The 10,944-nt window shown below is 58.9% G+C and overlaps 1 protein-coding gene across 1 annotated transcript; it reads left to right on the forward strand.

Moving 5' to 3' along the window:
• The first annotated feature begins 5,152 nt into the window (after nucleotides 1-5,152).
• On the forward strand, nucleotides 5,153-10,703 carry GPR37L1 (G protein-coupled receptor 37 like 1). Its single transcript, XM_009816712.2, has 2 exons — nucleotides 5,153-5,845; nucleotides 9,894-10,703. The coding sequence occupies exons 1-2, from the start codon at nucleotides 5,153-5,155 to the stop codon at nucleotides 10,701-10,703; spliced, it is 1,503 nt and encodes a 500-aa protein (XP_009815014.2).
• The last annotated feature ends 241 nt before the right edge of the window (nucleotides 10,704-10,944 follow it).

The raw sequence follows: 10,944 nt of genomic DNA on the forward strand, positions 1-10,944 counted from the left end.
GCAGGCTCAGCCCAGCACACCGGGAGTTAATTTTGAGACAGAGGAGCCAGATGTTGGGCTGGTCTCAGCTGCCAAGGGAAGACAGGACAGGGGGGAGAAAGAGGGTTGTCAGTGGGGAGTTTCATCATTCTGTCCCAGGGCAGGAAAATCACAAGGGAGCATCTTCATTCAGGATGAGGGGTCATAGCAGTGGTGGGGAGCTCCCGGCCCGTGCCCACCTCCAGCAGCCCTGCCTCCAGAGCAGCAGCTGCCTGAGTGCTGGCTTTGCCTGCACCAGCCGTCTGTGTTTACCTTGTTCCTCCCCTGCCCTCTCCCCCCTTTCCAAGGAACCACGCAGATCTCTCTAACAGCACAGGGCAAACAGGCGTGTACCAGCCCTGTTATTGCTTTGCTCCCCTGCAGCCCGGACTGTTTGGTGGAAACAAAAGGCAGCCGTTTTCCTCCTCTCATTGGGTATTTGGGCCTCATCTGCCCCAAGTCTCTCTAGCAACAGGGGACGTGAGAGGTGCTGCAGGGTGAGGGGCACCGGCAGTGGCAGGGGGTGGCGGGGGTCTGGAGCAGCTCACCCTGTCTGCAAGGCAGCCAGCGCAGATCCACTTCTGCTGTGCGCTGTCAGATAGCTTGTGGTAGCCCTGAGGAGCTCATCAAAGCTCGCCAGAAAGCAGGCTGAAGCCTCAGTGGGGGGTTCTGACATTTATACTGATTTAAGAAAAAGAGTGTTTTCATCAACGGAGAAAAATCAGGGGTGAAGCTGAGTCCGAGCGTGCCCGCTCTTCAGTCACTTCAGGCTCTTTGTAGTTACAGAGGGCTCTTGCCCACTTGCAGGGCTCTGGAAGAGCTGAGCTACACTGCATGTAAACTCACTGTTGGGGTCTGATGAGGGATGCGCTTCTGCCAAGAGTGGGGGATGAGATGGATGGCTCTGGCATCTCCCAGAGCCCTTGGTGATGATGCTCTGTAACACGATGGCTCAGCAGAGCCATGCACAGACCCACCAAGCTGGAGGTGCAGAGCAGCAGGAATGGGGCTGTGCAGAGAGGAGCAGGGCTGCTGGAGGTCATGGCCCTTGGCCTCAGTGCCGAGGTGCTGGGGCAGAGCATGCCACGGAGAACAGGGCAGCTCATCCCTGCCACCTTGCTGCTCTACCAGCCTGCCTGAAAACTCCGCTCAGCGTCATTGGTGCTGTCACCTCCTAGCAAAAATGCTCATCATCCCACACACAGACAGTCCCATGTCCCCTCAGACACCACCCGTCCAACTGTCCGTATCAACACATGGCATTATGCCTGCAGGCACAGGTATCTTACTGCTACCCAGACTTTCAAGCTTCCTGAATCTCAGCCATGCCGCCGTCCAAACTGCAAATTGCAAATTTCACGGGGCAATTCTCCTTCTCCCCAGAAATCACAAGGCCAGTGAACAATGTCATATAGACCGGGACTGGGCACAGCTCACCCCGCTGGGCTCCTTCATGAGGGTGATGCTGGAGCATGAGTGGGAGGACACTAGGGCTTCCTGTGGAGGCAAGAAGGGAGTCGGAGAAACTCATCAACTGACATGGGGGGGTCCCAGCTGGCACAGATGCTGCCCACTCACACACCCTGGTGTCTTGGTGCTGGTGCCCCCGCTATCCCCTTCAGCCAGGGAAAGACAGTCCAGCAATGGGATCAGACATGGCATCTCCTTCACATCCCCTTCTGTACCTCCTGAACCATCCGCAGCATCCAGAGAGCCATGATGGGTACATGGACAGGGGTGGACGGGACGTGAAGCAGTTACCGGGTGGCTTCGTAACTGCCCTTGGCTGCAACAAAGCTGTCTTGCTCCAAAGAAACAGCTTAAAAAAGCCCCAAAATGGGGAAGACATCTGGTGTGTCGCAATGCAGCCTCAGAAACACTTCTGACTTTTGCCCCTTTTCTATCTGATGATTTTGAACTTGTTACCAAGGGGGCTACCCAGGGTGGGGAGATGCAGGTCTTAGGTGGGATGTGATTTTTATGCAGACTTGTGCAAAACTTGGAGGGTTGAATGAAATATCTGGAAGAGGGGATTTAGGAAGAAACCTCCCCTGGGTCACAGTGGAAAGCTCTGACACTGATAAAGTACCTCCAAGGAGACGTCTGCAAAACCCAGACACACACTCATCTCCCGAGAAACAGTCTCAACCCGTCTGTGAATCTGGGCTGGAGAAGATAAATGTGCGGTTCCCAAATAGTCTCCAGGGCAGTTGTCTGGCCCCCAGTTTGGGGACAGCCGGGGACCCACGCTGGCTGGGAGCTCCTGGATGGAGAGAAGGAGGGAAGAGGAGCATCTTGAAGAAGCTGCTTGGGCAGCGATTCCCTGGGTGGCAGAGCCTGCCCGAGGTCACTCCCATGCCACCGAAGTGTCACCTTGCCCCAGTGAACTCTGCTGTTGTCTTCAGGCAGCTCCATGACACACCCGGCCGTTGTGCAACAGCCATGAAATGAAACTAAAAATAGCTCCTTCTCCTTGCAGGAAAATGCCTCACTGCCTTGCGCCGGGGCCGGGAGGGTGCCAGGTGCCAGCACCCTGCCAGGAGCCACCTCCCTCCTGGCAGGCGAGGAGCGCACCGAGGGCTCCCTCCTCCGAGCTGATGTGGGCACTGAGGAAAGACCTCATCCTCCTCCTCTGTGCTCCTGCCCCAATACCTGCCTTGCCTCAGCTTGATCCTCAGGCAGCATGGTTTTCCTCCGAGCCCCGCAGAGGTGCAATGGCATCACTCCTTGAGCCTCGTGTGGGGACTGATGCCACCATCTCTCCTACCTGGCTTTTGCAGAGGGAGCTGGGATCAGCACTGGGCATTCACTGGGGAACAGGTTTGTGTTACCTCTCCTTCAGTTAACCAGACAATTAAAATGCTGGCAGTGGTTGGCTGGCCAAGTTGCCCGTGCCCTGGCTCTGCTGGCATACCCACATCTGAGCACAGCACTGTGCCCCTGTGCAAACTGTGTCTAGCTTTCCTCTTTCACATCTCAGCTCTTTTGGGGGTTTGCAATCCACTAAGGAGAACACTTGGCTCATTTTTTATATGGGATGGTGGGCCAAGACCAGAGCAGTCATGAACCCTGGCGCTGGTCCCCTGATCTTTCACAGATTCCCTTGTGTCCTTGCAGCCAGAGCACCTGAAGCAATTGGCAGCCCACAGCAGTCCTGCGTGATCCTCGGACTGTCACTGAGCTCAGGCTGAGCCACTTTTCCTCTGCAGTAGGCAGGCTCCACCAGCATCAAGCCAGTGATCACTTCGAGGCACCTGTCCCTCTGCATCCAGGACAGACCTCAGGCATTGCCAGTGTCTGCTTCTGTAATACCCAGCAAGAGCTGAAATCCTCCTTTCCCTGTCGGAAATATCCAAATGATGCTGAAAAATCATAGCATCATTGAGAGTCAAAGAGCAGCACCTGGCTGCAGGAGAAGCAGTGTGAGAAAGGAGAGCAGCCAGGCACAGCTGTCAGCTGCCTCCAGGGCCCTGGGCAAAGCGCTGCCAGCAGCAGGCTGGGACTTCAAGCAAAAGCGCCAGGCTGCTGATGTGCCTCCGATTTCTGTGGCCTTTGCTGATCAGCACTGTCACATACAACAGAGGAATGGCTCCAGTGCAGGAGGGATGAAGGGCTTACACCTGGCTGAGCAAAATGATTTGGGAGAGGAAACTTCTGCCCCACCCTGGAGGGACGTGGGGCAACAGGAGTCTCCGTCAGCCCAGCTACAGTGGCTGAGCACCAAAGGACAGCTGAGTACAATGTGATTTTGAGCAGAGCAGGAGCATCCCAACACTGAAACCCACGTCAGCAAATGTCCTGCTAGCTGTGGTCATATGCTCACCTGGAAGGGGGAGCCTCTGAGCTCTGGGACTCCGTTTCCTGGCGCTGGCTCTAGTGGTATCGGCTCTCCCAGCTCCTAGTGACACAGCACGAGGCCCACATCCCCCTCAGTGCTCCGGGACGTCAGCCCAGAGGCCCTTCTGGCTCGGGGAAGAGCAGGCACGGTGCCAGATGGAGACAGCAGTGGGGTTCCAGCTAGAGGGAAGCTGGTGTTTGCTGGCTGCAATGGGGTGAGGTGTCCTGGCCCCTGCCACTGCCCCATGCAGGAGAGGGACAGACTCCTTGAGCTCTCCAGGTCTGGGGTAGCCCCACTGCTTCAAGCCTGGCGTGCATCCCCATGGACTGCCGAGGTGCCACAGGGCATGTCCCCAGAGGGGACCCTGGTCCCTCTGGTCCCACAGTCATGGAGAAGAGGTGACAGTGCAGGGAGAGATATAAGAGGTGGGGGAACAGGAGGCTAAAGTAGAGGAGAGGTGGTGGGTACAGGGAAAGCCGATGGAAATGGGGAAAGATGATGGGTGTTGGGGATAGATGACAGGTATGGGGGCAAGTCAGAGGTACAGGGGACCAGAGACCTCAGTTCTGTTCAAACCCCTGTCCTGGGGGGGAAGTCAGTAGGAAAAGCAGCAACAAACGTTGGGAGAATTGGGCCAGCAGAACTGACACCCTGATGTGGCAAGGCGCATTGCCTGAGGCCAGCCAGTCCTTCCTCTGACCCTCCCGACAGGGCAGCCCTGTCACCCCTCCAGCCCCGGGGAGGTTTGAGGGCACCCTGAGCCCAGGCTGAGTGTGGCAGGGGATGTGCCACATGGTGCCCAGTGCCAGACGTCGGGCATCCTTAGAGCTGCCTGCTCAGGGGAGGTGGAAGATCGCGGGCGGGAAGAGTTGAGCTCAGCAGCCCGTCCTCAGTGCCAAGCTGTGAGAATCCTTCATCTGGCTTCTTCTGGGGGGATGCTGGAGAGATGTTGGGGGATGCGGGAGGGATGGTGAGAGATGTTGCTGGTGGATGCTGGGGGGATGTTGGGGGATGCTGGGGGGATGTTGGGGGATGCTGGGCTGCCGGGCCTGGGAGCTGGCGCATCTCCGCAGAGCTTGGCAGCCTCCCCGGAGCGGGTGGGTGACCAGCAGAGGGCCCGGCTCTGCGGCTTTTATTCTGCCCGGAGCTCTCAGAGAGCCCAGAGCAGCGGCCGGAGCCGGACAGAGCGGCTGCTCCTCCGGAAGGCTCCCTCACTGCCCGCAGCCCCGGGATCCCTGCGCTCGGGGCTGCTCTGTCTCCACCACAGGCTTTCTCCGGAGGGTGCAGAGGGGGACCATGCCTTCTCCGCCGTCACTTATCCTCCTGCTGCTGATGCTGCTGGCACTGGGAGCTGTGGCAATGCAAACTAGGGCTGGGAAGCCTGGGAAAGGCAGCAGCCACCATACCCAGAGTGCAGACAGAGGTAGGACTCTGCAGACGATTTCCCGGGACAGTCCAGAGGTCCAGGTGATGAAGGAGAGGCTGCGCCGGGGGACGGATGAGGACTCCAAGTCGGTGCAGCAGTACGTGCCAGGGGTGCGGGTGGAGTTCCCACGGCCCCTCAACTCTGCCAGCCTGCACCCAACCAAGGCCCTGCTGCCATCCAGCACGGACCCATCTGAGCGGCAACAAGGGGTCCCCACAGACGGGGAGGGGGCAGAGCCCCGAGCCAACCTCACCACTGTCTCCGACAAACGGCTGCAAATCCAGAACCCCTTGTACCCGGTGACAGAGAACTCCTACAGTGCCTATGCCGTGATGTTCCTGTCCCTCATCGTCTTCGCTGTGGGCATCATTGGAAACCTCTCTGTGATGTGCATTGTGTGGCACAACTACTACATGAAGAGTGCCTGGAACTCCATCCTAGCCAGCCTGGCTTTCTGGGACTTCCTTATTCTCTTCTTCTGCCTGCCTGTGGTCATCTTCAACGAGATCACCAAGAAGAGGCTGCTGGGGGATGTGTCCTGTCGCATCGTGCCCTTCATGGAGGTAAGGGGCTGCACAGGGCCCTGGAGGGCTCAAGACTCGTCTCCTCTCTGCTCTCTTGCTTTGGGGGCAGTCTATGTTGCCCATGGCCTGGCACAAGGGCTGTGTGCCTCAGAGACCCCCGTCGTGGGGCATGGCAAGGAGCCGAGGGACAGTCCCAATATTGACCTTCCCTTTGCCTCTGCCCTGGGCCATTCCTCAGGCTCTGCAGCCAGGAACAACGCTGCCAGGGCTGGGAACAGCCCGTGAAACCCTCTTTTGTCCAGCCAGCATGGGGGACTTCTGTCCATGGGGTCCCTCCGTCCGTCTGTCCCTGTCCCAGCTTGGCACCCCCCATTCTGTGGGCTCAGCCCCACAGCATGCTGGCCCAGCACTGGCCATGGTGGGCAGGAGGCTGCAGGTGGGGCAGCGCTCAGCAGCACTGGGGTGGGACAACCCAGGGATTACATTTGGGAACCTGAGATCTTTGCTTTTCCTCAAGCCTCACCTGTGATGGGTTGGTCACGTTCAGGGTGAGCTGGGGAGCCCTGGGAAGGCTACAGTGACTGTGGTGGCAGGGGAAGGCGGAATGAGCAAAAACGCCCCAGATGGCACGGTTTTGCATGGTCCTGCTCTTGCGCTGAAAACAAACCCACGCTGTGGGGCATCTCCCATCCTGCAGGGGTGGCTGGGATCAGGCTGCTCCCCTCCACGCATCTGTATGATAGACAGATGCAGCCTGCCTGTGCATGTTGTCTGGGGCTCCAAAGGTCAGTTTATCGATGAAGGGTGGCAAACGCAAAGTTGGAAGGGATCAGAGACAGTGCCAGGTCCCTGGAGACCCTCTCAGGCTTACTCAGGCTAGACAGAGTTCAAAACCTGCCCGTCCCACTGGGTGCCTACTCCCATGGTCAGTGCCTCTGACACAACATACGAAAACCAGCCCCAAGCTGAGGGCATGGCTTGTGCTTGAGGGCCCAGGGGCTGCTGCCCTTGCTCTTCCCAGTCCTGATCAGGTTGTGTGGGACCACTGACACTCCTCGGCACCCATGCTCAGGCCAGCCGTGCCCCTCCCAGGGCTGTCATCATGCTGAGTTGGGACCTGGCCATCTGTCATTGCCAGACCTGTCTGTGCCCATCACCAGGACTCAAGCCTGCTCAGAGGAAAAACAGCTGGAGGGGACAGAGAGCAGGCCTTGGCGCTCAGATGGGGAAAGCTCATGGCTGTGGGGAGCTCAGTCATCACAGGCAAAGAAATGGCCTGAAGACATTGACATGTCCCATCACAATCCCCTCTCCAACATTCCCCTTCCTGGTCCAGCTTCTGCTGGGACCCACAGGGCTCTCCGGTGCAGGACCTGGCTGCATCCCCCTCCCTGTGTGACTGGATTATCCTCTCCTGCTTCACCTGAGAGCAGCTGCAGGTTGGGGTGAATCCAGCATGGGCTGGGTGGGTAGATGTGGGCCTGGATGGGCTGGCACAGCCCCCGCTGCCAGGGCTGTGAGGTGAGCAGGTCTGAGACCACTGCTGCCACCAGCGGTCCCACTCTGTTCTGCTGCTCCACCCCCCGCTAGCACCATGACACTCAGCTCCCGGGTGTCAGTGCCTTTGCGCAGGGTCTGCAGAGGCACGGGGGTCCCTGGACGTTCACAGATGGTTTGGCTCTGCACACCCCCAGCAGGGGACCCCAGCAATGCCACTGGGTCCTTTGGGCGCAGGCCTGGGGTGATGGACCCACACCCTGGGTATCCTTCCAGGCACAGCCCTAAACCTGCAAGTTACAGCCCAGCACGACGAAGTGGTGTTTGCTAGAGGAGATGGACAGCCCTCACCTCTCCGCACTGTGTCCCCTGCTCAGGAGGCATGAGCTGCTCATTTCTGGAGGTCTCCATCCCAACCTCTTACTAAATGAACTGTTTGCCCCATCCTTATCCTCCACCTCAGGCCCCTGACGTCACAGCCAGGCGGAAGGAGGACTCAGAGAGGGGCAGGAATATGGACCCACATTTGCCCAGGCAGGCCCGCTCAGTGCCTCGGCTGAGGACAGGAAGGAAAGGGTGATGTCCCCAGACCAGACCCCTTCCTGAGGAGGGTCTGCCATGGCCTGTCTCTGAGCTGCCCATGGGCTCCCTGGCCATGACCCTGTGCAGGATCCCTGGGGGGTGGCACCTCCAGGGGCAGTGATTCAGCTGCACCAGGGTGCCCCTGGGACAGCTCGGTCCCCGAAGGAGGCGGGAAGGAGGCGGGAAGGATGACGGGATGTTGGGGCTGCTGAAGGATGGAAATGGCACAGCCCCGGGGAGGCATAGTCCTGGTGTGGTCCACCCAGGAGCCTACTCCTGCTCTGCTGCCCCAGCTGCCAATCCTGCCCTGCCCTCCTGCCTCTGGGCCCCAGAACAAGGGCAGAAAGGGGTTTCAGGGCTTCGCTGTTCACCTGGGACACAGCACCAGGGACCCTTCAGCCCAGGTGGGAGGGCATGGCCAGGCCAGAGCTAAATCCCCAGCAAAGAGTCAGCCACGAGAGGTGAATCAGCCTGCGGCCCCATAGTTAATGTCCAGCCTTTCTGTATGGCACTGTGCAAACATTTCAGGCTGCTGGATGAACTCTGTAAGGAGCAAATCGTCTGTCCTCTGCTTTGTAGCCACTCAAATGCTCAGGGCAGGGCGGCACAAAGCCAGGTTTTTGGAGCAGAGCTGGCTACATGGGCTCCTGGTGACAGGCAGAGTGTAGCAATGCGCCTGGGGTGACCACTGGCACGAGATGCATCCCTGCCAGGGCACTGGGGAAGGATGCTCTGCCGTGTCTGAATTACATGCCAGGACCAAGGGGACCAGGAGAGACAGAAGAGTCTGTGGGAGGGTGTAGGGGAGAGGAGAGGCAGCAGCACAGCAGTGCTGGGGTGGCTTCAGGTGCCAGCCAGGGAGCTGGGCAAGTGCGCTGGGTGCTGGTTGTGGGGCAGAACAATGGTGCTGGATGCTTGGGGTGGCTCTGGGCATTGGGCAGAGAAGTTGGGACATGAGCAGCATTGTTGGGTGGTGGGGCTGGGTGCAGGATGGTGATGCTGGGCTAGTGCCCTGATGCTGCGTCTGGGGGGATGCTGCTGTGCATAACTGAACGGTGATGCTGGGTGCTTGGCATCAGTGCTGGTCATGAGCGCCTGTGCTCTGCAACACTGAAGGGGCCAACCCAGGACCACTGGAAAAGGCTGCGGGCGGGCAGTGCCAGACCTGTTTAGAGCTGCTATCCAGGCATCATGCAGAGCCCTGGGAGGTTTCCTGAGTGCTGGGACAGTCCTTCCGTACAGGGTGACGTTTGATGGCTTCTTGAGGCCAGGAACGGCCACGGGGCTGGGGCGCACCAGCACATGACTCTGCCATTTTCCTGGCCGAGGGCTGTGGGACTTGGCTCTGAGCAAAGCTGCAGCTCTAGGGCTGGGACCGTGAATGCTGATTATGACCTTGCCAGCCCTCCCAGAGCCACCGCGATTCCTCTGCCTCCTTTGGCCTCTTCCCTTTGGCAAATGGGATGTTTTTCCTGCTATTCTCAATGCAGCGGAAATTCCCCCAAGCTGATTTGTGACAACTGCGCCTTCAACTCATTCGGCCTGTCCGGGAAGCAGGTGGCAGCTCAGCAGAGCAGGGCAGGGACAAGCCAGCCTGGGGCAGCTGGGGGGCCTGGGAAGATGCTGGTGGGTGTGATGGTCCCTGCTTTTCCTCTCCAAGAGCCATCCAGAATAGAGGAAGAGCCTGAGGGACAATCCTGCTATTCCCACCTGGTTGGACGGACAGACAGACATCCAGCAAAGCCTCTTGCTTCTGCAGAAAAGGGAGCTGGGCAGGGACAAATGGGTCAAGGGACATTTTTATCCACTGCCCTTTCAGGAGTCACAGAAAAGTGTCTCCAACCCTGGGATGCAGCCACAGGCTGTGACCCCTCTAAAACCTTGGAGAAAGGGTCTTGATCTGTGTTCTTGGGTAGCCAGGTGTTTGCCAACAGCCTGGTAAAGTCAAGCCCCCCACGATAACCCTGCAGCAAGGCCCGCTTACTTGTTCTGCCTCCCCTCTCACCAGGTGTCGTCGCTGGGAGTCACCACCTTCAGCCTCTGCGCTTTGGGCATCGATAGGTTCCACGCAGCCACCAGCCCCCAGGCCAGTGCCAGGCCCATTGAGCAGTGCCAGTCCATCATCGCCAAGCTGGCCGTCATCTGGGTGGGCTCCATGACGCTGTCGGTGCCTGAGATCCTGCTCTGGCAGCTGGCGCAGGACACATCACCCGTGTCTGGCGTGGTAACGGAGTATTGCACCATGAAACCCTCATCCAACCTGCCTGAGTCCGTCTACTCACTGGTGCTTACCTACCAAAACGCTCGGATGTGGTGGTACTTCGGTTGCTACTTCTGCTTGCCCATCCTCTTCACCGTGAGCTGCCAGCTGGTGACCCGGAGGATCAGCGGCACCGAGAAGACCGAGTGCCGAGGGACCAAGCACAGCCAGTGTGAGAGTCACTTGAACTGCACCATCATCGGGCTCACCATCATCTACGGGCTCTGCACCACCCCCGAGAACGTCTGCAACATCGTGGTGGCCTACATGTCCCCCGACATGACCAAGCAGACCTTGGACTTGCTCAACCTCATCAACCAGTTCTTCCTGTTCTTCAAGTGCTCGGTGACGCCTGTCCTGCTCCTGTGCCTCTGCAGACCCCTGGGCCAGGCCTTCATGGACTGCTGCTGCTGCTGCTGCGAGGGCTGCAGCCCCGACACTGCCTCCAGCGAGGGCAGCGCCGACAGCAAGCTCAAAACGGAGATGTCCTCCTCCATCTTCTTCGACAAGCCCCGGGAGTCCCCTCCACCCCTGCTGGCACTCGGCACGCCTTGCTAAGTGCCACCGGGGAGCTGTAGAGATCAATCCACCACCTTCTCCCAAGACCAAACGTTGTTTTGCCATTAGTGCCCGTGTCTGGACGTGGAGCAAGCAGAAGAGACAGCTCAGGGGACTGCGCCATGGGGTTCAAACCCCATGTTGGGCAAGTGGGGCTTGAAACCCCAGTCCCTGTGGCTACATTGACAGCCTTCTTGCCTCTGCCCAAAGGCCAGCACCCTCCCATCCTGGCTGCCTGGCC

This window comes from Gavia stellata, chromosome 30 (genome assembly GCF_030936135.1).
Source record: "Gavia stellata isolate bGavSte3 chromosome 30, bGavSte3.hap2, whole genome shotgun sequence".
NCBI classification, from domain to species: domain Eukaryota; kingdom Metazoa; phylum Chordata; class Aves; order Gaviiformes; family Gaviidae; genus Gavia; species Gavia stellata.